General features: G+C 39.5%; 1 protein-coding gene across 1 annotated transcript in view; it reads right to left on the minus strand.

The window, feature by feature from the left end:
* LOC150082881 (uncharacterized) overlaps nucleotides 1–25,709 on the minus strand; it is a 142,951-nt gene that overhangs the window by 5,371 nt on the left and 111,871 nt on the right. The window contains exon 5 of the mRNA XM_090378309.1: nucleotides 13,078–13,147. Coding sequence (XP_090234435.1) covers nucleotides 13,078–13,147 — 70 coding nt within the window. The remainder of the gene's footprint in view (nucleotides 1–13,077; nucleotides 13,148–25,709) is intronic.

Below are 25,709 nucleotides of genomic sequence, written 5' to 3' on the forward strand. Positions count from 1 at the left end.
CTACCTGTACAGTTACTGCTATCGATCTTTCCATTTGTTCCACTTCCTGGCTTCTTGTGTGCACATGGGAGTTGAAGAAAACCCTTACAGTAGTGATCACTTTCCTGTGATAGCCAACCTTTGCAAAGAGAGACCATGCCACCCATCTAGGATACTGTGGTGGAAAATCGATTCATGGCGACTGGAACACTTTCACACGTCTGGCAACTTTTAATGCAACCACAGTCAGAGAAGCCAATTAATGATGCAGTAAATACATCAAAGAAAGTATTGTCCAAGCAGTACTAACTGCAATTCAGAAGAAAAGCAGTGCCTGTCGATAACCACTCAACCATCCCTTTATCCATAGGAGTAACTTGCTCCCAGTGCCACATTACTCTTTGTACAGCAGTATTTTATGTGTAAAAGTGTCAAAAGCTTTTCTGAAATCTAAATATATGATGTCAAAATTATTTTCTGCACCCAGTTCCTTTTCAGTTCCAGTTCCAGCACATCATAGTATCCAATTAGATTGGTCAGACAAGATCCCCATAACAAATCCATGCTGTGACTACAGTATGACTGCATTCCTGTCTAGATGGGTTTGAATTACTTCTTTAACCAGTGACTCCATTATTTTCTGTGGAAGAGAAGTCAAGTTAAACAGATCTGTAATTACTCACTCATCCTTTGGTCCACTGTTGTGAATTGGGGATACATTCACACATCTCCAGTCCACACAGACCTCTCCTAAATCCAAAGATGCTCTGATAATTATGGCTTAAGGTTTGCTTACTTCTTTTGCTGCCTTCTTTAATATAACTAGATAGATACCATCCACTCCAGGTGTCATTTTTACATTTAGCTTCAACAATCTCTTCCACTTTCATCAAAATCATTTAAGAATTTTAATCTGTTAGAATTTGATACACTTCTGGCATCCCCATCTCTAAAAAAATTCCTCTTGTGTGAATGTAGATGCAAAATATCTGGCCCTGGATGCCAAGCGATTATGATCGAGCATTTTCTCTGTGCTTAAAGTGATTTATAGTTCTTTTAGGTTCCTAGCCTTAAGAAATTTATTTATTTAATAACAGCTTCTGTTAAAAAAGTACCTGTACAGAACAAGAAAGAAAAGCCACCTTTTATTTTTCATATTTCTCTTACTAACACTTACTACTTTACGCTTGGTCACACCATGCACTGCTCCTGCCTCCCTGTGGTGGGGCCGGAAAGGGAAAAAGAAGCAAATATGGAACAAAATGTGTTTCCACCTCTAGAGTAGACTAGCTCTCAGCCAGAGTTAGATACTGAACATGACACATTGCAACCCAACCAACTCTTCAGTGACAGATTTTCCTGCATTTCTTATAATGCACCCTCTCTGAACCGAATGTTTGCGGTTCATTGTTTCCTCTCAATAAGCTGTCTCTGTTCCTTATCGAGAAACACCTGGAAAGTCTGGCAGGATCTCCTAAGACAGTCAAGAGACTGCAATCAGGGGACCTACTAGTGGAAACAATGAACCGCAATCATTCGGAGAAACTGCTAAATCTTACAAAGTTTGCTGGAATTCCAGTAAAAGTTTCTCCCCATGCAACCCTAAATACATCTAAGGATATTATATCCAGCTGGGATCTAGTGAATGTCACGGAGGAGGAGATAACTCAAGAGCTTCAAGATCAAAATGTCATTGCTGTGAAAATAATTATGGTTAAGAGAGAAAATACACTCACACCTACAAGGAATATTATTCTAACCATTAACATGCCAAATCTACCACCATCGATAAAAGCAGGCTATCTACTTTGCCGCATTAGATCCTACATTCCTAATCCATTGAGATGTTATAAGTGCCAAAAGTATGACCACTCTCAAACGGCATACAGAGGAAACCAAGTCTGTCCCAATTATGGGCCCTCTGGACACACTCGAAGTGATTGCTCAGCAAAAGAAATGACCTGCCCCCAACTGTAAAGGAAACCATCCTGCTTATTCTAGGATAAGCGACATAAGGGAAACTGAAAAGAAAATCATGAAATATAAGATTGAAAATAAAGTAAGCTTTCAAGAAGCAAGGAAATTAATTGCTCCCAGTATGAATAAACATATGTACACCAGTATTACTAATTCGAATCAAAAGGGACTATGAAGCCCAATAAGTCCTATTATTATAATAATCTTAAATTATAAGAGGAAACCTCATACATCATAAATTGGAGACAGGTACAACAAATGACAGGGCAGATCATAAACATTTTATTAAAGTTCCGTATATACAGCATTGGTATAGACAATTTATTAACATATTTAAGAACACTGAATTTAAGATTGTTGCACAGCCCATGAGTAAACTCCATGCTGTCTTGAAATATAGGGTAGTGGATGTAGTTGCTACCATGGAAGCACACAATATTTCCTGTGGTTGGTGCAATTCTGCTTATATTGGCTCGACTCAAAATTTACTTTCAGTAAGGATACAGCAGCATGTGGCATCAGTTAGGGTAGGTAGGATGGGTGCCTCTGAGCTTGCATTTCATGCAATCACTGATGGATATATGTTCCTTTTTAATGAATCGAAAGTTCTTAATAGACAGCGGGAATATTTTAATTTCGGACTCGTGGACGCTTACGCGCATGTATAAATAGTAATTCATACATTGGTCTATATAAATAATCTCGTGTCAGGTTTTGATAATTTTATATAAAACAAGGGGGGGGGATATCATTCGTGAATCACTTTTGTACTTCTTGTGAACACGGTAACAAACAGAATAAGTTGGTCTCTTAAAAGATGTTACGGCTTTAAAGTTTCAATTATGTGTATTAATAGATATTTATTTGTTTTGTGGTTTTTAGATATTTGCGACAATTGTTTTTCAATTCTCATGATAGCATGCAATGTTGGTTGGTGGCTGCCGTCTTTCCATAACTCTTTCAATTCGCTTGGCATGATATGAGAATTGAAGGTATGGTGATTTTAATTAATAGCTATTTTAATTTAATTTGATTTGTTTATGACTATGCATGTGGGGTAGGTTTATATTATAATCATTTGTGATTGAGTGTCGAGAGAATCACAGTCCTACTAAAAAGGTATGAGGTTTCCTCTTATAATTTAAGATACACCAGTATTGTGCAAAAATATCAATCAGTGGCCCCCCAAACTGATGTTATAGTCCCTTCAAACACTTCAATCTCTGACTAGGCTAGGACCGTTCTCTCTCAGCAACAGTCATATATCCCTAAATAGTTGAACCAGGCAAGCAATACTGCACTTACAGTACCAGCTACATCTCCTTCTTCTCCCCAGTGATTGCTTCTACATCGAATAATCGAAGCTCAAATTTAAAAAAGAATATCCAAGAAACATCTATGGATACAACTGACTCATCCAGACAAGAAGACCCAATCCTAGAAATATATGTGGAAGAAGATATAGACACTGGTCAGCCATTCTTTTCAAAAAGAGACAACCCAAAGCCTGAATGCCATAAGCCAGCCACATAAAAGAAAAAGTCAGATACAGCTTCTTCTACTAATCACCAGTAATGCTTTACATTCTACAATGGAATTTTAGATTTCGTAGCAACCTTGCTGATATTCAAGTCTTAATTAACCGCTACTCTCCAGTTGGTTTCTGTCTACAGGAAACCTTTAGCATTAGCATTAGTAGAGGCATATGATGCAATAAAGCAAGCTTATGCAGCATCAGCCAAAAAAAGGAAAAAAAACCACTCCCATTTCGCCCCTCCATTCTTTCGAAATACCTGTCCGGCTGAGCCTTCCATTTATTTAGGCTATCAACTTCCACAACAAGGGATGGAAGTCTGTTCCTCCAACAAACTACCCGCTGGCTGAAGGCAAATTTCCACACGTCTATCCTACATCTGTCTTTCCTCAATTTGAATTTATGCCCTCTCAGGTGATTACTCTGAGCAAGAGGAAGAATCCCATTGACAATGAGTATGCTCAAACCATTCAAGGCTTTATACACCTCTATCAGATCACCTCGCCGGTGCCTAGTCTCCAGACACTGCAATTTGCAAAACTTAAGCCTTCTTCGTAAGAGCAACCCTTTGTTCCATTCACTAATCTTGTTGCCCTTCTCTGTACTCGTTCCAGCAGCTCTACATACTTCTTGAAATGAAGCCTCCAGACCTGTATACAGTACTCAAGGTGTGGGCTGACCATTGCTTTATACAAGGGGAGAAGGGGCGCCTCCGTAGCCAGGTGGGAAGGAGCAGCAGTGCATAGCTGCTGTGCATAGCTGACAGTGGTAGAGAATGAAAAGGACCTGGGGGTAATTGTGCAGGCAGATATGAAGCTCTCTGAGCATTGCAGACAGGCTGCAAGGGTAGCTCATTGTGTCTTATCAATGATATACAGGAATTTTTCTAGCAGGGATGGGGAGGTGATTATTCCCTTGTATAAGGCAATGGTCAGTCCGCACCTTGAGTACTGTATACAGTCTGGAGGCCTCATTTCAAGAAGGATGTAGAGCTGCTGGAACGAGTACAGAGAAGGGCAACAAGGTTAGTGAACGGAACAAAGGGTTGCTCTTATGAAGAAAGGCTTAAGATTTGCAAATTACAGTGTCTGGAGACTAGGCACCGGCGAGGTGATCTGATAGAGGTGTATAAAGCCTTGAATAGTTTGAGCATGCTCAATGCTGATGGGATACTGCCTCTTGCTCAGAATAATCACCTGAGAAGGCATAAATTCGAATTGAGGAAAGACAGATGTAGGATAGATGTGCGGAAATTTGCCTTTAGCCAGCGGGTACTTGGTTGATGGAACAGACTTCCATCCCTTGTTGTGGAAGTTGATAGCCTATATAAATTTAAGGCTCAACTGGACAGGTATTTCGAACAAATGGAGGGGTGAAGTGGAAGGGTTTTTTTTTTTTTTTTTTTTTTTTTGGCTGATTCTGCATAAGCTGGCTTTCTTGCATTATATGCCTCTACTAATGCTAATCTCCTTTGTGACTTGGTTACAGACCAGCTTATATCTATCATAGGCTTCCATGTCACCCATTAATTTATGTGTCCCATGCATTTTTATTCTCTGCCATATGTCTTATTAGTTCATCTGACATTCATTTAGGCCTAAACCTTGAACAATATTTCTTAGTTGGTATGTAAAGCCTAGTAGCCTCCAAGATAAGTTCTTTGAATGCTTCCCATTTTGAATTTGCTGTTGGTAACGTCATCAGTTGGTCCCACTGTATAGAATTTAAATGCTGTCTCAGACCATCGTAGTCGCATTTACGAAAGCAAAAACCCTTCCCTTTACCCCTGATGGGGTAAAGGGAAGGGTTTACCTCTTTGAATAAATCCCACTTCAGCACATTGTGATCACTGCCACCTAGTGGTTCCTTTATCTGCAGATTCTTAATGCATTAACCTACCTAACCTCTCATTCTACCAACATAAAGAACTATTCTGTCGACAAAATCATAATACTTCAAATTCCATCCGTGGGGATGTGGCCGTCTTGGTCAGTACAAAGATCTGGACCAAACAAATTGTTTTGCAAATTGAAATTGAAGTTGTTGTGTACGTTTGATAGCCCAGATTGCGCTAACACTAGTATCAGTCTATTCCCACCAAGTCATATCTTTTCTTACCAAGTTCTTGAAAACCTGCTAATGCAGTTACTTTTCCCCATCTGTCTCTTGGGGGATTTAAATGACCACCACCTTTTATGGGGATCGACTAAATTAGACAGACATGGCCGACTAATTGAAGCCTTTCTCGATAAGCACAACCTTACTGTTCTTAATACTGGTGCACCCACTCACGTACAGTTACCAACTGGACAAAATGGTCACTTCCCATGGATGATCCCATGGGAAGTGACCATTTTCAAATTGTTTGTGATCTGCTCACTACCCAACCACCATTAGCCCAACCGTGCAGGAAATGGAAATTCTCTCAAGCCAACTGGGTCAACTTTCAATCAGCTGTCAGCCTGGATGAGAAATTTATATAAACAGCCAAAGCCACAGATTATATTAAGTGACGCCTATTATCTGCAGCTAAATGCTCAATTTCACTCTCGAATTCCCCTTCTCACGGCACCATAACTATTGGTGGAATGAAGAATGCACAAAAACAAAGTCAATAAATAAAGCATGGAATTCATTTCATAGATCCCCAACCGCAGTTAATCTTATTAACTATAACAAGATAAGGGCAAAAGCACGTCTCACACAAAGACAAGCACGTCTCACACTACCATAAACAAAAACACTAATTCCAGAGTAATATGAAAGAAAATTCGGCAGATTTCCGACCATCCCTTCCCCAATTCTTTTGTGGAATGGGGAAGAACTCTCTGCTCCTGAGGACATTGCCAATTATTATTATTAGCCATATGGTGCAAGAAAGCCTGAGGCTTATGCTGCACCAGCCAAAAAAAATTCCCAAGTTACCCTGAGAGAGAGAGAGAAGAAAGGAATCACCAAGAAAGAGAAGAATGATGATATCCGGCTCAGAACCCTGGGTGTGCCAAGTCCATACTCACCAGACGTGAGCCTCTGGAGCAAATGCTTTGGCACAACCTTTACCCGAGTTTCAGCAGCATCAACTGACTCTCTGGATTTCCAGAAAATGAAGACTGCAATTGAACAGTGATCCATCAACTTTCAAACCTCTGTACTCCTTCCACATAACCAGCCTCTTCAATATTCTGAACTTCTACATGCAATCAAAACAACATGCAACAGTACCACTGGGCCAAACGGAATATATTATATCATGTTACAACATCTTGAAAAAAAAAGATACAAGCTGTTATCCATCTTTAGAGCCTTCAAGCTCAAGATCAGAACATCCTGACATCGACCATGACCATAACTCTAACCAACCAAAAAGGTTTCGAAGGGAAGTGCAGTGTCATGAAGATATACCAAATTTCTTGGTGATGCATTCACTATCTACTCAACCTGTTGGCAATTTATCACCATTCTTAATTCAAAAACATCTAGAGTCTACTACTGGATCACCAAAAATGTTGAAAAGACTGCAATCCAGAGACCTCCTGATTGAAACAGCCACCGCAAAACACTCTGAGCAGCTGTTAAAGACCAAAACATTTGCTGGGTTGACAGTAACAATTACTCCCCAGAAAACCTTAAAAATTCATCAATTTTTAACACCGTAATTAGGACACCATTCTTCTTTGGACACCGTAATTAGGTCCCACTCTAGCGAGTGGGACCTAATTACGGTGTCCAAAGAAGAACTACTCCAGCAACTCAACAGTCAAAAAGTAATAGGTGTGAAAAGGATTATGACGAAAAAAGATGGAAATCTCACTCCAACTAGATCCATTATTCTGACATTTAGCACTCCGGGGTTACCATCCTCAATTAAAACTGGTTATTTAAACTGTCGGATTCAACCTTACATTCCGAATCCTGTTCATTCCCAGCAGGCATGTCGAGGTGACACCATATGTCCCATCTGCAAATCTAAAGAACACACTCAAGCGGATTGCTCAATCAAAACCCCTGCTTATCCAAACTGCAAAGGAAGCCATTCAGCCTTTTCCAAAATGTGTTAGTTATGGATAACAGGAAAGAAAATTCAAAAATACAAAATAGAAAATAAAGTGACCTTTCCTGTGGCATAGACAAGTTATGTTGACCATGCCTAGTAGTCATTCCTATGCAGCTCGCACTCGTAACTTTGTTTCTACTGCAGCTCAAACAGATGTAGCAGTTCTGCCTAACACCTCTAGCGAATTGGCTTAAATCTATACTTTCAACCTCTAAAAAAGATAATTCTCAAAAAAAAAAACTAGTGAAGCCACAAATACTCCAATCAGCATCCCTACTCATACCCCATTGGTCCCAGTTGAAAAAGAACAATTAAAATCTGACTCAGGCTCTAAAAAAAAATGGAATCTCCTTCAACAATATGGATGTAGATGAGCTGCTAGATAATGAGGAGCCCATTCTAGAATTCCATACAGATGACACCATGGATATTGGATGCCCCACATTCCCAAAAAAAATACAGGAAAAAATGTCCCGCAAACAAAAAAACAGTCAGATGAATCATCCTCAGGTAATAAACCTAAATAATGCATAACACCATCCAATGGAATTGCAGAGGCCTAAGCAGTCATTCTGTTGACTTAAGAGATTTAATAGCTCAATTCAATCCCATAGGTGTATGCTTACAGGAAACATTCTTGTCACCTCAAGTTTTGCCAAAATATTCATTTTATGTCATGTACAGACGAGACAGGAATTCAGAATCACCTGAACGTGGAGGAGTAGCTATTCTTGTTAACGCTAACATTCCATCCAGGCCAATCCAATTGAGAACTACCCTAGAAGCTGTGGTAGCTCGCATTGCAGTTGGTATACCATTTACAATTGTTTCCATTTATATTCTGCCATCTGCTCCACTTCTGTTTTCAGAACTTGACAACCTCATTGCACAACTCCAATTTGTCTTTTTGGTGACTTTAATGGATACCATCCATTGTGGGGGTTTGCAACAATGGACAGAAGAGGCAAATTAATGGAGGAATTCATGAATAATAATGACCTTAATTTATTAAATTCTGGATCTTCTTCCTACAACCACCTACCAACTGAATCTGCTTCTGCAATAGACTTGTCAATTTGTTCACCATCCATCTTTCCAATCATGACATGGTCGGTATTAACTGATCCCTTTAACAGTGATCACTTTCCAATTATTTGCTCACTACAAACAGGGGTAACTCCAAATCCTGATCAGCGATCCACTTGGTAGTTTAAAAAGGCAAACTGGGGTGGCTATTTTGCCCCAATACTCTTGGACAGATTTTATATTCAAAGACAACATATTGATGATGTAAACACTTACATAAGCAATCAGATATCCCCAGGAGCTCACATCTGGTGAGTATGAGCTTGGCACACCCAGGGCCCTGAGCTGGATTTCATCATTCTTCTCTTTCTTGATGATTTCCTTCTAATTTTGTCTCTCTCTCTCTCTCTCTCTCTCTCTCTCTCTCTCTCTCTCTCTCTCTCTCTCTCTCTCTCTCTCTCTCACAGGGTAACTCAGGAATTTTTTTTGGCTGGTGCAGCATAAGCCTCAGGCTTCCTTTCACCAAATAGCTAATACTACTACTAATAATAATAATAATAGATCCTGACTGCAGCTAATGCCTCCATTCCAAAATCCAAGCCATATCGCAAACACAGAAATTACTGGTGGAATACATTTGTTTAATTGCCAAACAGGAAAAAAACAGTGCCTGGAATAATCCGCAAGTATCCCACCACTAATAACCTAATTGCTTATAAAAGACTCAAAGCAAAAGCAAGACAAGTTAGGTGGAAAGCGAAACAGGATTCACGGATTGCTTTTGCCTCAACCATCACCAAAGACACAGATCATCTGGAAAAGAATACAGTCGTTAAATGGAAAATTCATTCGACTGCCCTCTCCAATACTTCATTGGAAAGGGAAAGACCTATCTACAGCTGAAAAAGTTACCAATGCACTAGCAGAATCATTTGCAAAAATCTCTGCTTCTGCCTCCTATGCTTCCACCTTCCAGAACATCAAAGCAGGTGCAGAACGGTATAAAATCAACTTCTTCATGCACCGCTCATTCCCATACAACCAACCCTTTACATTAATAGAACTTCAAGAATCATTAAACAGATCTTCAAATAACGTTGCAGGTCCAGATGGAGTTCATTACGTTATGCTAAAGCATTTACTTGAAGAAGACTTGAGAACCCTATTAATTTTTTTATAATCAGATCTTCTCTGAAAATACCTATCCTTCTTCCTGGCACCATCCGTTCATTATCGCCTTACCAAAATCAAGAAAGGTTCCTTCCTATGTTGAAAATTACAGGGCAATATCTCTTACGAGCTGCATGGGAAAAATTTTTGAAAGGATGGTTCATACTAGGACCATTTAGATCCTGAAGTCAGTGAATCTCCTTCCAGATCATCAGTATGGGTTTTGAAAGAATAGATCAACCTTAGACATGCTCATCAAAGCCAAATCTCATATCTGCAATGCCTTTGTCATGAAACAACATCTAGTCACGATTCACGATCAATGTAGATCTTGAAAAGGCATCTGACACTACATGGCATCATGGTATTATTATGGACCTTGACCATCTGGGGCTTAGGGGCCATTTGCCGGAAATAATTCAAAATTTCTTACAATCACATTCTTTTCAGGTCTGATATAAAAACGTACTCTCTACATCTCACATTCAGGAAGAGGGAGTCCCACAGGGATCAATATTTAGTCCAATGTTGTTTTCAATCCGAGTTAGCAGCATGACATTTCCTGTCAATCTCAAGGTAAGAATACCATCGAACGGCAGCTCCAACTTGCCATAACCAAAATAGAATCCTGGATTCACGGAATGGCTATCGACTTTCAGAAAAGAAATGCACTGTCACTCACTTTTGGAAGAAATGAGCTCTCCATCCCGAATCTGAACTACAAATAAACAATACTCCAATCCCGCTTGTTAATACCATTAAATTTCTTGAACTAGACTATAAAGTATTTAAGGGCAAAGGCCTCATGCTATGAGGTAGGATAACTAATATGTAGGTTAGCGCAAATGCATCATTTTAACATAGCTATCTACCAAAGTAGTTAAATTAATTAATTAAATTGGCATTGTTTTGGTTATATCTCATATTGTGACTGCCTTCACAATGAGTTGCCATGGTATTGTAAGTATCTCGAATAAATAACACTTCACCAGTGGAAACGGTGCCATCTGGATGGTGGTATCTACTGAGAATAAATAACAATAGCCTTCTCCACTGGTGAAGTGTTAGTAAATGAATTGGATAGTGCGTTCTTGTTTTCTTTTTTTTTTTTTTTTGGCTGATACTGTATAACCTTGCTTCCTTGCATTGTTTTGATACTATTAATACTATGCTAAAATAAAACTGAATAAGTAGATTGCATTTTTGCATAAGGTCAATTATACATTTCAGGCATATTTAATGCAGTATAATATTTGAATTTCATGAAATAATATTGTTTTAATTACTACTTACACCATTAGTGCTAATTGTTTTCAAAATCTGCAAATACTGAAGGTTAACTGTACTGAGATGATAAGAGTATACTCTCTGAAATGATAGCAGCAAGACAGTCAAGATAGCTTCGTGGGTAGTGATGTCATATTATGAATAAAAAGCAATATACAATATGCACTAAAAGGCACTCAGTTTTAGGGGATTGCCTTTTATCCATTGTGCTGTCTATCTACATTAACCTCTGTTAGCTATATTTTTTATACAAATCAGAGTTTTCTTAGTCTGTATAATAAATGGACAAAATCCTAATTTAATTAGTATGTTATTTAAGAAATTGTTTTTTTAATATCAACATAATCTGAGGCATTATTCCACATAAAAAATGTTACAGCTATATTTAAAAAGTATAAATTTTAGGACAAACTAAATCAACTTAAGAGTTCCATTTCAAAATAAGAGGGGTAATCATTTAATTCGTGGACTGGTGCAAGATCTTATCTTAATTGTCATCATCTGAACCTTCTGTGGATTTCTCTTTCTTGAATTCTCCCTTGAACTTTACATCGTCACCATCGTACCCACGCATTAAATGCTTCCTGCAAGCCATTTTTCGAAAGACTGCAAAGTGCTTCCATTGTGGCTCTGCAAATGCTGTTGGATGCAAAATGCTTGCCTTTCAAAGCTTTCTTCAGACGTGGAAACAAAAAAAAAAAAAATCACATGGGGCTAAGTCTAGTGAATAAAGGGGATGTGGCAGAACCTCAGCAACTATGGCAGTGATCACTGACTGCACAATGTATGGGGCCTGGCATTATCTTGATGGAGAACCCACTTCACACCAGAAAGCTCTTCACATTTCTCATGAATGGCATGCCGAAGTTTGACTCTGAGAACCCCAGAGTATGCTTCCTTATTCGTAGTTCTTCCATGAGGCACAAAATGTGTAACAAGAATGCCTTTTATGTCAAAAAACAAAAGAACCATTTGTTTGTCAGCTGAACGAGAAGCTCAAAATTTCTTAGGTCTTGGTGAATAAGAATGCTTCCACTCACTCAACTGTTGCTTTGTCTCTGGATCATAGTGAAAAATCCAAGTTTCATCACAAGTCCCTATTCAATTTAAGAAGTTTTGATCCTGTTTCAAAATAATCAGTGCCCCCATAGCCAGGTGGGCAGGAGCAGCAGTGCGTAGCACACGCTTCTTGATTAGACCGGAGTTTGAGCCTGTGACCACCAAATACGGAGGATGCGGAAAGGTCAGAGAATGACCAGCGCATATCCCGGAGCAATATGGCCTTAGTTGCTAATGGTCCTAAAAACCAAATAACAAAACAAAATCAAAACAATCAATCATTTCTTTGCACAAGTCTACTCTTTGCTGTTTTTGTTCTGGAGTTAAATTGTGTGGAATCCAGCAGGCACAGATTCGCAATGTTTTCAGGCAATATTTCACATTATTGTGAGCACTACTGTATGAAATAGACATTCTAACAGCTAATTCACGAAGTGTAATTCACCTGTCTTCATCCAAGATTTTCTGGGCTTTTGCAATTTGCTCAGGAGTTGTTGAGGAGGAGAGCTGACCAAGTCTTGGGTCATCTGCAATGGACACAGCCTTCAGTGAATTGTTTGTGCCATTTAAATATGGCCTTCCTACTAATGCACTCATTACCATATGCTTCATTCATCTCTTTAACTGTTTCTGATGCATTTAAGCTGTCTCTGACACAATAACGAATCACATATTGCTGTTCAATCTGTATGTCTGATATGATACTTGTTTCAAAACGATCATCAGTGATACGCAGCTAAAAAAATTCTCTTCATACAATGCTAGCTCAACAAGTACTGGCACGTGCACACAGAGTCTCCTCAGTAGTGATCAGGAAGAGCGACTCTAGCAGCAGTTATAGAAAGTTTGCACGATAAACACAAAATCTTGCACCAGTCTGCAAGTTTAATGAAATTTAATGTTTAATGAAATTTAATGAAATTTTTAATGTTTAATTAAATGAAATTTAATGAAATTTCATTAAACAATAGTTTAATGAAATTTTACTTACCCTCAATATCTTGGAAATCTTTTAGTGATAAGTTGGCAAGGAGTCCTACTGTACACTGTCTTATGAGAGCCTGCAAATATGTGTAACATAATTTTCTGGCTGTTAATACCATAAATTATAACATCATAACAATAATGTAATGCATTATGATAATAAATTAAGATAATGTAACACATTAAAGAAAAATTCGCTTTTTTTTTATTTTCTTTAATTAAAAATAAAATACAAAAAAATGCACAGTATAACGGTAATCAAAATCTATCTTGAGAATGGGTGGTGACAGTTACTGTACTTACAACTAGTAACAGCAAATTCATACTAGAAATTACTTTTCTATAATCTCCATAATTCATATTGGAAGTTACTTTTCTATAATCTCCATAATTCATACTGGAAGTTACTTTTCTATAATCTCCATAATTCATACTGGAAGTTACTTTTCTATTATCTCCATAACTAAGGGATAGCAAACAAACTTCAGATCCATAGCATACAACCAATTTATTAATAAATATTTTCCAGTCAGAAAATAATATTTCTTAATAAACCAGGTATTAAATAACAGAGTTAATAGGAGACACTGTGCTGTACAGCAAGTGCTCAGACAAGACATCTCTATCTTCAATATGGTTGGTTGGTTTCGATTTTATTGGCGCATTAGCAACCAAGGCTATAATGCGCCAAGACCATCTTCAATATGGCAGCTGACAACTACCTTCATTCACCCAAATACACATATTCTGTTATTGATTTATCTATCTGCTCTCTTTCCTCCTCCTCCAGAGTCTATGTGGGTGATTCCTTAAAAGGAGCCATTTCCTTGCGATATATACAATAATTTCAGACACGATAGGAGGGAATATATGATAAGAGCCTTGTCAATCAATTCGGCCCTGGAGAGATTGTGCTTATGGGGTAGAATTTTTCTCAGCGTGGTCTGTACTTGTTAACAGGAGAGATTGCGTCTACAGAGATGGGATATACTTAAATAGAAAAGGTGGTGCAAGAATATTTGCTGATGCTATTGAGGCAATGTTAGGTGGGTCGCAAAACTACTAGCTTGGGGGGGATTCACAGACTAATAGGTTAACAGTAGCCACAGGCAGAGGTGGAAATGATTCTTGCACTGCTTCTATTGGAATGAGCAGCAGCCCAGAAAGCCAGTTGCTGAGGATTTCAGGAACTGCTAGGGGTGATGAAACAAGTAAATACATGGGCCGTGTTAGAGTAACTATGAGTAAGAACAGGTGCATGTATACTTGCACATACGCCAATGCTAGGAGTATAGTAAAAAATTTGATGAATTTGAAGTGTTAGTCAAGACATCAAAGGCAGATATTGTTGGGATATCAGAGACATGGTGCCACTCAGACATAAAGAATGCAGAATTGCAATTTGGGGAGTACAATATGCATAGAAAGGATAGACAGGATAGGAAGGGAAGAGGGGCTATACTGTTAGTTAAGAAACACACAAAATCTAAGGAAGTGCATCCAACTGATGTTGGTGGACAATGCAATGTTTAGTCTGTTTAGTGTGAAAAATCAGGGTAGGAGTTTGTTATAGGCCTAATGTCTCTGATGAGTATAATGGACAATTTTACAGAAAAATAGAGTGGGCCTGTAAATCAGAGTGTCTTATAATGGGGGATTTTAACTTCCCAGATATAGACTGGAACTTGTGGGTTGGTCACTCGCACTCTAGCAAGGCTTTTGTGAATTTATTGGATGATTGTTTTCTACAGCAGCATGTTAGAGAGGCAACAAGAGGGAGTAACACTCTTGATCTGATTATCAGCAGTGATTATTCATGCATTAAGAATTTACAGATAAGGAAGCACTAGGTAGCAGTGATCACAGTGTACTGATGTGGGATCTACATAAATATGTAACTATAGCAGGGGCAATAGGAAGGGCTTTTGCTTTCGTAAAGGTGACTACAGTGGTCTCAGAGATTTTTTAGGTTCTATACAGGGGATCAACTGATGTTGTTAGCAACAGCAAATTCTAAATGGGAAGCTTTCAAGGAAGTAATTTTGGAAGCTACTAAGCTTTCTGTTCCAACTAAGAAATACTGCTCTAGGTTCAGGCCCAAATGGATGTCAGATGAACTAATGCGACTCGTGGCAGTGAAGGAAAATGATTGGGATGCACATAAACGGTCAGGCGACACAGAAGCCTATGGTAGATACAAGCTAGTCTGTAATCAAGTCAGAAAGGAGGTTAGGCAAGCGAAGGCAGATTATGAAAAATCTTTGGCAAAGGATGCAAAGAAAAACCAGCAAAGATTTCATTACTTATATAAACTCTAAAAGGAAGGGGGATGAATTAGATTGGTCGACTTGATATCAATGGTAGGTGATCATTCTTAGATAGCTACTAAACTAAATGAGTATTTTTTATCTACATTCACACATGAGTTTATTCAAAGAGGAGAGGGCCAGATGTTTATCAAACTCTAACAGGGAGTTAAATGATATTGTAATAACTGAGAGCAAAGTGGAGGAGAAATTGTTGAAGTTAAACATAAGAAAGGCACCTGGGGTGGATGGGATCTATCCAGTTATAGTAAAGGAGGCAGCAAAGGGAGTAAGCAAACCCTTAGCCATAATTATGAGAGCATTCTTGGACTCGGGGGAAGTCTCCATGGACTGGAGATGTGCAAATGTATCTCCAATTCACAAGGGGGGGATCAAAGGTTGGCACAAGTAATTACAGACCAGTTAGTTTGACTTCTGTTCCAGGGAAAATAATGGAATCACTGGTTAAAGAAGCATTGCAGGATCATTTATACAAGACTGCAGCAATAATTCCGACACAGCATGGGTTTGTTAAGGGAAAGTCTTGTCTGACCAATTTGATTGGATATTATGATGTGGTCACAAAGGAACTGGATCCAAAAAATAATTTTGATATCATATACTTGGATTTCAAGAAAGCTTTTGATACTGTTGCACATGGAAGACTACGGTACAAATTGGAGCAGTATGGCATTAAGGGCCAGTTGCTATAATTGATAAAAGGATGGTTGAGTGGGAGAAGACAGAGTGTGGTGATCAGTGGGTATTGCTCTACGTGGACTAATGTTATTAGTGGTGTCCCTCAGGGTTCGGTGTTGGGCGCATTGTTGTTTTATATATTTATCAATGATATTAATGAGGGTATATCAAGCTTAATGTCAAGGTTTGCAGATGATACAAAGGTTGGCAGCATTGGTAATAACAGTAATGACAGTATACTGCTGCAAACGGGTCTGGATAAGTTGGGTAGATGGGCTGAGAATTGGCAACTGAAGTTTAACATTGACAAATGCAAAGTACTGCATGTGGGTAGCAGTAACCCCAGAGAAATGTACCAATCATGTGATATTACACTAAGGATAGTGGAGCATGAAAGAGACCTTGAGGTAATTGTGCACTCAGATATGAAGTTTTCTGAGCAGTGCTGATAGGCTGTAGAATAGATGTGAGGAAGTTTGCCTTTAGTCAGCGGGTAGTTGATTGCTGGAACAAACTTCCATTTATTGTTGTGGAAGTTGATAGCTTAAATAAATCCAAGGCAGAACTAGACAAACATTTGGAATGAATGGATCAATGAAATGGGACGGATTTTTTTTTTTTTTTTTGGCTGATGCTGTATAAGCTTGATTTAGCATTAGCATTAGCAAAGGCACATGATGCAAGAAAGCAAGCTTATATAGCATCAGCCAAAAAAAAAACCCCTTATTTCACCAATCCACTCGCTCCAAATGTTGGCAAGTTCTGCCTTGAATCTATTTAAGCTATCAACTTCTACGACAGATGGAAGTTTGTTCCAGCAATCAACCACCCGCTGACTAAAGGCAAAGTTCCGTACATCTATCCTACAACCGTCTTTCCTCAATTTGAATTTATGCCCTCTCAGGCGATTATTCTGAGCAAGAGGAAGGATTCCATCGGCATTGAGCATGCTCAAACCATTCAAGGCTTTATACACCTCAATCAGATCACCTCGCAGATGCCTAGTCTCCAGACACTGTAATTTGCAAAACTTAAGCTTTTCTTCATAAGATCACCTTCTTATCCCTGCTAGAAAAATTCCTGTATATCATTGACAAGATGCCATGAGCTACTCTTGCAGACCATTGCACTGTTCAGAAAACTTCATATCTGCCTGCACAATTACCCCCAGGTCCTTTTCATTCTCTACCACTGTCAGTGTGATACCACAGAGTTGATACGTTACTCTGGGATCACTGCTTCCCATATGTAGTACTATACATTTGTCAATATTAAACTTCATTTGCTACCGCTCAGCCCATCTGCTCAACTTTTCTAGATCCTGTTGCAGCAGTGTACTGTCATTAGTGTCATTAACAACCCTGCCAACCTTCGTATCATCTGCAAACTAGGATATTAAGCCTGATATACCATCATCAATATCATTTATAAATACAGAAAACAACAATGGACCCAACACTGAACCCTGAGGGACTCCACTAATAACATTATTCCACAAAGAGCAGTGTCCATTGATGACCACTCTCTGTCTTCTCCCACTCAACCATCCCTTTATCTATAGCAGCAATTGGCCTCCAATGCCACACTGCTCCAATTTGTGCAGCAGTCTTCCATGTGCAACAGTATCAAAGGCTTTTCTAAGATCTAAATATATGATATCAAAGTTATTTTTTGCATCCAGTTCCTTTGTGACTACATCATAGTATCCAATCAAATTAGTCAGACAAGACCTCCCTTAACAAACCCATGCTGTGTCCGAGCTATAACTGAAGTCTTCTCTAGATGATCCTGCAATGCTTCTTAAACCAGTGCCTCCATTAATTTTCCTGGAACAGAAGTTAAACTAACAGGTCTGTAATAACCTGTGTCTCTCTTTGATCCTCCTTTGTGGATTTGGGTCACATTTGCACATCTCCAGTCCATAGGTACCTCCCCTGTGTCCGGGGAAGCTCTCATAATTTTGGCTAAGGGTTTGCGTACCTCCTTTGCCGCCTCCTTTAATACAACTGGATAGATTCCATCCACCCTAGGTGCCTTTCTTGTGTTTATCTTCAACAATTTCTCCTCCACTTTACTCTCAGTATTATCTAGCTTACAGCCAGAGTTCAATACACCTCTGGCATTCCCCTCCCTGAATAACTCCTGATATGTGGATGTCGATGCAAAGTATTCATTTAGTTTGTCAGCTACCTGAGCAGGATCATCAACAGCTGAACCATCGATATCAAGTGGACCAATCTGATTCATCCCATTCCTTCTAGAGTTTACATAAGTAAAGAACTCTTTGCTGTTTTATTTTGCATAATTTGCCAAAGATTTCTCGTAATCTGCCTTCGCCTGCCTATTTGTTATTTGATTTTTAGGAGCATTAGCAACTAAGGCCATACTGCTCCGGGGATATGCGGTGGTCCTTCCCTGACCATTGCGCATCCTCCATATTTGGTGGTCACGGGCTCAAACCCCGGTCTAATCAAGAAGCATGTGCTACGCACTGCTGCTCCTGCCCACCTGGTTATGAGGTGCCTCGCTTGCCTAACCTCCTTTGTAACTTGGTTACAGACTAGCTTATATCTATCATAGGCTTCTGTGTCACATATTAATTTATATGTATCCCTTGCTTTTTTCTTCTGTGTCACATGTTTAATTAGTTCATCTGACATCCATTTAGTCCAAAATCTTGAAAAATATTTCTTTAATGGTATGAAAAGCTTCGTAGCTTCCAAGATTGGTTCTTTGAATGTGTTCCATTTTGAATTTGCTGTTGGTAACATCATCAGTTGGTTCGACCGTATAGAATTTAAATACTGTCTCACTTCGGCACACTGTGATCACTGCCACCTAGTGGTTCCTTTATCTGCAGATTCTTGACGCATGAAGAATCATTACTGATAATCAGATCAAGAGTATTACTTCCTCTAGTTGCCTCTCGAACATACTGCTGTAGAAAACAATCATCCAATAAATCCAAAAAAGCCTTGCTAGTGTGTGAGTGACCAACCCACAAATTCCAGTCCATATCCAGGAAATTAAAATCCCCCATTACAAGACACTCTGATTTACTGGCCCACTCTATTTCTCTGCACAATTGCTCATTATATTCATAAGATTCATTAGGCCTATAACACACTCCTACTCTCATTTTTCCTTTCCCAGTGCTTATGTCACACCAAACAGACTAAACATTGCATTGTCCACCAACATCAATTGGATGCCCTTCCTTAGATTTTATGTGTTTCTTAACTAACAGCATAACCCCTCCTCCCTTCCTGTCCTGTCTATCCTTTCTGTACATATTGTACTCCCCAAATTCCAGTTCCACACTGCTTATGTCTGTGTGACACCATGTCTCTGATATCCCAAGAATGCCATGACTTTGATGTCTTGACTAGCACTTCAAGCTCATCGAATTTATTAACTATACTCCTAGCATTGGTCATGCAAGTATACATGCACCTGTTTCTACTCTTAGTTACCCTAACACAACCGATGTATTTACTTGTTCCACTATGACTCCCAGCAGTCCTGGAAATTCCCATTGCCTTGCTTTCCAGGCTGCTGCTCAATTGCAATTCAATAGAAGTAGTGCAAGAATCACTTTTACCTCTGCAAGTGGCTACTGTTAATCTATTAGTCAGTGTATCCCACCAAGCTAGCAGTTTTCCGACCCACCTAACTCTGCCTCGATAGCATCAGCAAATATTCTTGCACCCTTTCTATTTAAGTGTATCCCATCCACGTAGAAGCAGTCTCTCCTGTTAACAAGCACAGACCAGGCTGAGAAAAATTTTACCCCTTGAGCCTTGCACAATCTCTTTAGGGCCGAATTGATCAACAAGGCTCTCATCAATACTCCCTCCTATAGTGTCTGGGCAGAATTGCAGACACTTTCAAATTCAACCTTAACTCACGGCTTTTTTTCACCATTGTCTTGTACTTGTTAAGTAATTCTGCTGGTCTCCTACTCTTAATATCATTAGTGCCAACGTGTACAACAATATCACCCTATGTGCCCTACAACGTCATCAACCTTTGCCCCTGGCAGACATACCCTGGTCCTGTTGCATCTATCCTTTTTGCACAATATGTTCCCTGTTTCCCTAACAATAGAGTCACCTACAACAACTAGTTCCTTTGGGACCAGCACATTCTGCCTTGGGGATTGCCTCTATGTTGCGTGACGCAAGTGCAAGCTCTGGCATTAATGTGGGCAGCTGAGAGCTTGATGGGCCCCTCAATTTAAATCCTTGGAGGGCATCCGCCCTGTCCTTCAAACTCTTTTTAAGCCCATAACAATGCCGAGTTGGTGCCTGATTTCCTCGCACTCCTTACATCGTGCACACACAAAGACATTCCCCTTGGCAATATCATGTCCCATTCCTGATTGCTCCATAAAAATCAAACAAGCAGTACATTTCAATGGACTGTGATTCAGAGGACAACCACCCCCCCCCCCCTCAGTTCTCCTCTGAGCCACAGCATTTCCACTAGTTTGAGCCTTTTGCTTTGCTGCTCTGGTCTGAGTTATGATTTCTATTCAAGTTCAATAACATTCCAATAAAATATAACCCTAAACCTATATCCCAATGCAGTTATATATGTATTTCGGTATCGAATATTATCTGCGAGTTATGTTATATGACTTTCTTATCCCCTGTCAACTTATATGTATTAATTTATGATGTTACATTTGTAATAACTAGGTCGCTATATTTATTTAGTTCTTGCATCATGTAGTAGTAGTGGCATGAGATTCAAGAAAGCTAGTGTATAAGCTTATGCAGCATCAGCCAAAAAAAAAAAAAATCGCACCATTCCTTCCAAATGCCTGTCCAGTTCCTCCTTAAATTTGTTTAACCAATCAACTTCCACAACAGATGGAAGTTTGTTCCAGCAATTAATCACCCACTGGCTAAAGGCAAATTTCCACACATCTATTCTACATCTGTCTTTTCTTAATTTGAATTTATGCCCCCTTAGGTTTGTAATCTGAACAAGTGGAAGGATCCCATCAGAAATAATGCTAATGCTAATGCTAATTCAGCATGCTCAACCCATTCAAGGCCTTATTCACCTCAATCACATCACTGAGCAGGTGCCTAGTCTCCAGACACTGCAATTTGCAGAACTTAAGCCTCCCTTGGTAAGAGGATCCCTTCATTCCCCTCACCAATCTTGTTGCCCTTCTCTGTACATGCTCAAGCAAATCTACATCCTTCCTAAAATGAGGCTTCCAGTCCTGTACACAGTATTCAAGGCGTGGCCTGACCACTGCCTTATACAGAGGGACAATCACCTCCTTTTCTCTCCCAGCAAAATTCCTATATATCATTGACAAAACCCCATGACCTGCCCTGGCAGCCTGCCTGCATTGCTCAGAAAACTTCATATCTGACCGCACAGTTACTCCCAAGTCTTTTTCATTTTCTACCACCTTAAGTGTAGTACCACACAGTTGGTACGTTTCTCTGGGGTTACATCTACCCATATGCAGTACTTTGCATTTGTCGAGGTTAAACTTCAGTTGCCACTTCTTAGCCCATCTGCCCAAATTTTCTAGATCCTGTTGCAGTAGCACACTGCCATTACTGTCATTAACATCTCTGCCAACCTTTGTATCATCTGCAAACTTTGACACTAAGCCTGATATACCTTCATCAACATCAATGAGCGGCAGTGCGTAGCACACGCTTCTTGATTAGACCGGGGTTCGATCCCGTCACCACCAAATACGGAGGATGCGGAAAGGTCAGGGAATGACCACCGCATATTCCCGCAGCAATATGGCCTTAGTTGCTAATGCTCCTAAAAACCAAATAACAACCAAATCAACATCATTGATAAATATACAAAACAACAGTGGACCCAACACCGAACCCTGTGGGAATCCACTAATAACATTAGTCCACGAAGAGCAGCACCCATTGATTACCACCCTCTGTCTTCTACCACTCAACCATCCTTTTATCCATTGTAGCAAATTACCCTTAATACCATTCTGCTCCAATTTGTACAATAGTCTTCCATGTGCAACAGTGTAAAAAGCTTTCCTGAAATCCAAATATATGATATCAAAATTATTTTTTGCATCCAGTTCCTTTGTAACCACATCATAATACATGTGCCTCTACTAATGCTAATGCTAATTTCAGGAGGGACCTGGCATCAAAACAGGGTAGCACAAGAATTAGTTGTCCTGGGCCAGCTGGACTGATTCCCAACCAGACCAATTCAATCCACTTGCAGTCAGTCAATGGCCAATTTAAGTTGGGAGTTGAGTATGTGACATAAAGTGTCATTCAAGCAGCAACACCTAATATTTTAAAAACATCAATATTATTTCCTCTTTGTTTGAACTGTGGTGGACTCCCAACTTTAGCAGCCAGAAAGATGCAAAATAAAGCATGGGATCAGTTTGAGCATTGAAAAATTTTAATGGAGGCTATAAAATTTTAGAGCCTTCAAATATACCAATGCTGTGGCATATTCTTCTGGAAATCAGATCCAGATGGCTTCTTGAACCCAATCAACTAGTCTAAATGGAGTAAAGTACAAAATACAGAAAATGAAGGTAAATATCTACCACACTCCTCGCTAATCTTAAAAAACAATAGACATGATAGTGCTGACTTAACTGCAACTAATGACATGTTAGAGTAGGAGTGTTGAATTTGGTGCACCACACAAATTCTGATTAATTTCTGTCAAATTCATTTGTTGACTCTACAGTTCTTCCAACTCTACTAATCACTTGGAACTCTTTCTTTTCCTTTCCTTGAGACCTGACTTTTTCTAGTCCAACTTTTCTCAGAGTGAGATAATTTTCCTTGATGATTTTAACATTCACAACTCCAGCTGGCTTCCGTTTTCTAGTTACACAAACCAACACTCAATCTTTTTATTGTTTTTTGGTAGTTGTTGGCGCATAGCCATAATGCACCTCCCAAGGTTTTTTGCACTACTTTGATCCAAGCCCGAGGCGGGAATCGAACCCGCGACCTTTGGGTTGCCAGGCAGGCACTTTACCCACCCGGCTAGCCCGGTCGGCTCTTTTTATTGTGAAAACCCTTCCAATTACATGATTAAGGTGAGTGGTCCTTTAGGCACCTCAGATCACAACTTTGTGATGGTCTCTTCTTCAATGGATTACTTTCCTGGAACTGCTACTTCCACTAGCAATGTACTGCTTTCCTACTCTCTCGATCACTTTGTCAATGGTTGGCACCACTCTTGCATCCACGTGGCAGGGCTGGTAACCTGGAAGAAGAAAGTCCCTCTCCAAGGGCTAAAAGGAGCCATCATGGACTTAAATAATTTTCCATCTTTAGAGCCTTCAAAGTTCAAGGGCAGAAATATCCAAAGAAAATGATGGTAACCAACCTAAAAAGCTTTGAAGAGAAGCACAGTATCCTAACATACCTAACTTTCTGGTGACACACTCTCTGTCCACCCAGCCTGTGGGCAATTATCACCACTTATGATCCAAAAATATTTGGAATCCATTGCTGGATCACCAAAAATAGTGAAGAAATTACAATGCAAAGCCCTCCTAGTTGAAACAGCAACCTCCAAACATTTGGAGTGGCTGTTAAAGACAAAGATATTTGGTGGGCTACCAGTATCTATTACTCTCCACAATACCTTAAATTCATCGAAAGACACCATCACAGAGTGGGGCCTACTTGCAGTATCTGAGGAGGAATTAGTTCAGGAACTTAGTAATCAGACGCTAATCAGTGTGAAATGAATAACGATTAAAAAAGATGGAAATCTCATTCCAGCTCGATTCTTCATTTTAACTTTCAGTACTCCTGATTTGCCATCCACAATAAAAGCCGACTATTTAAACTGCTGAATTTGGCCATACATCCCGAATCCTCTTCACTGTTTTAAATGCCAGAATTATGGCCATTCTCAGCAGGCATGCAGAGGTTATACCATCTGTCCTATCTGTGGATCAAAGAATTATATACAAGCAGATTGCTTAGCCTCAACTCCTTTTTGTCCCAACTGCAAAGGAAACCACCCTGCCTTTTCCAAATCATGTGAAATGTGGAAAACAGGAAAGAAAATTCAAAAATACAAAACAGAACATGAAGTCACACATCCTGAGGCACACAGACAAATTAAATTCACTAAGCCTAGTCTATCCTATGCATCTTGCACCCGCAACTATCTTTCAACTGTAGTTCAGACAGATGTGTCAATACAACCCAACACTTTTCTAGCTAACAGGGTTAAAGCAACTTTATCAGCCTCAAGAAAAGATACTCCTAAAACTAAAACCAGTGAAGAAACACACTCCAATTAGCATCGCAACTGATACTCCAATGGTCTCGCATGACAGCGAAAACCTGAAAACTGCTAAAGTCAGCAAGAAAGCCAGACAACCCACCAACAGTATGGAAGTGGATGTACCCTCAAATTATGAGGAACCCATATTAGAACTTCATGTGAATGACACTATGGATACTGGATGCCTCATTTTCCCAGAAAAAGGCCAGAAAAAATGCCCTGCATACAAAACACACTCAGATGAATCATCCTCGGCTAAACCTTTTTTTTTTTTGATGAAAACCCCAAACATGAGAGGTATTAGAACCTATAGTACTGTACTGAGTACCGTGCATGGGTTTGAGGTTGACAAGATGAAAGAAGACATTTGTTGACATTAGACTTGAACTTCTGTAGACTGCAATTTTCAGGAAACATGTATGAAGGAAGATTGTTCCAAAAAATGGCAGTTTAAAGAATAAACAAGGAAGATGAAAAGTTGGTTCTGTGAGTTTCAAGTTGGACAGTAAATGGATGTTGGCATGTGATCGGACTGTTTTTAAGAGAGAGCAGGAATTATAGAAGCCAATTCAGAAGAACGGTGCCCATGGAAGTATCTGTAGAAAAGGAATGCTGCAGAAACAGAACGTCTATGAGACAGAGAGTGGAGAGACTCTGTTAGAGACGAGTCATTAATTAACCTAACTGCCCTCTTCTGAATGGAATCTAGAAGCTTGAGAGAGGTTTTGGGGGCACCGTCCCAGACATGGGAACAATATTCTATGGAAGGGCAGACTTGCGATTTGTACAGAGTGAACAGCTGTTTGGAAGAAAAGTAACACCGAGAGCGAAAAAGAAACAAAGTTTTTTAGATGTAGAGGAAGCGATATTTGTAATGTGCTTGTGGCAAGAGAGATTAGAAGTCAGGGTAATCCCCAAAAGAAATATATCATCTTGCCTAGAAATTCGAGTGTCACAAAAAGATAAGCATAGGAGCAGAAGAATCCTTTTTGCCAGGTATAAGACAAGACTGAGTTTTAAAAGGGTTGAAATCAACTAAGTTGTTTTTGTCCCACTGGAGAATTACCTGAAGATTGGCATTTAAGGAATTGGTAGCAGATTTTCGAGAAGTTGAAGCTGATTGAGCAGGACAAGGTTTCTCAAAATGGAAAGTGGAATGCAATGTGCTATCATCGGCAAAACTATGGATAGAATTTCCAGTCAATGGAAGGAGGTCATTAATATACAAGAGGAAAAGAGTGGGGGAAAGAACTGAGCCCTGAGGGACACCAGCATTAGTGGAGAAGTTAGAAGACAGACAGCCATCTACCATCACCCTCAGTGATCGATCAGAGAGAAAACT

This window comes from Mastigoproctus giganteus, chromosome 7 (genome assembly GCF_048544385.1).
Source record: "Mastigoproctus giganteus isolate SK-2022 chromosome 7, ASM4854438v1, whole genome shotgun sequence".
Lineage (NCBI taxonomy): Eukaryota > Metazoa > Arthropoda > Arachnida > Uropygi > Thelyphonidae > Mastigoproctus > Mastigoproctus giganteus.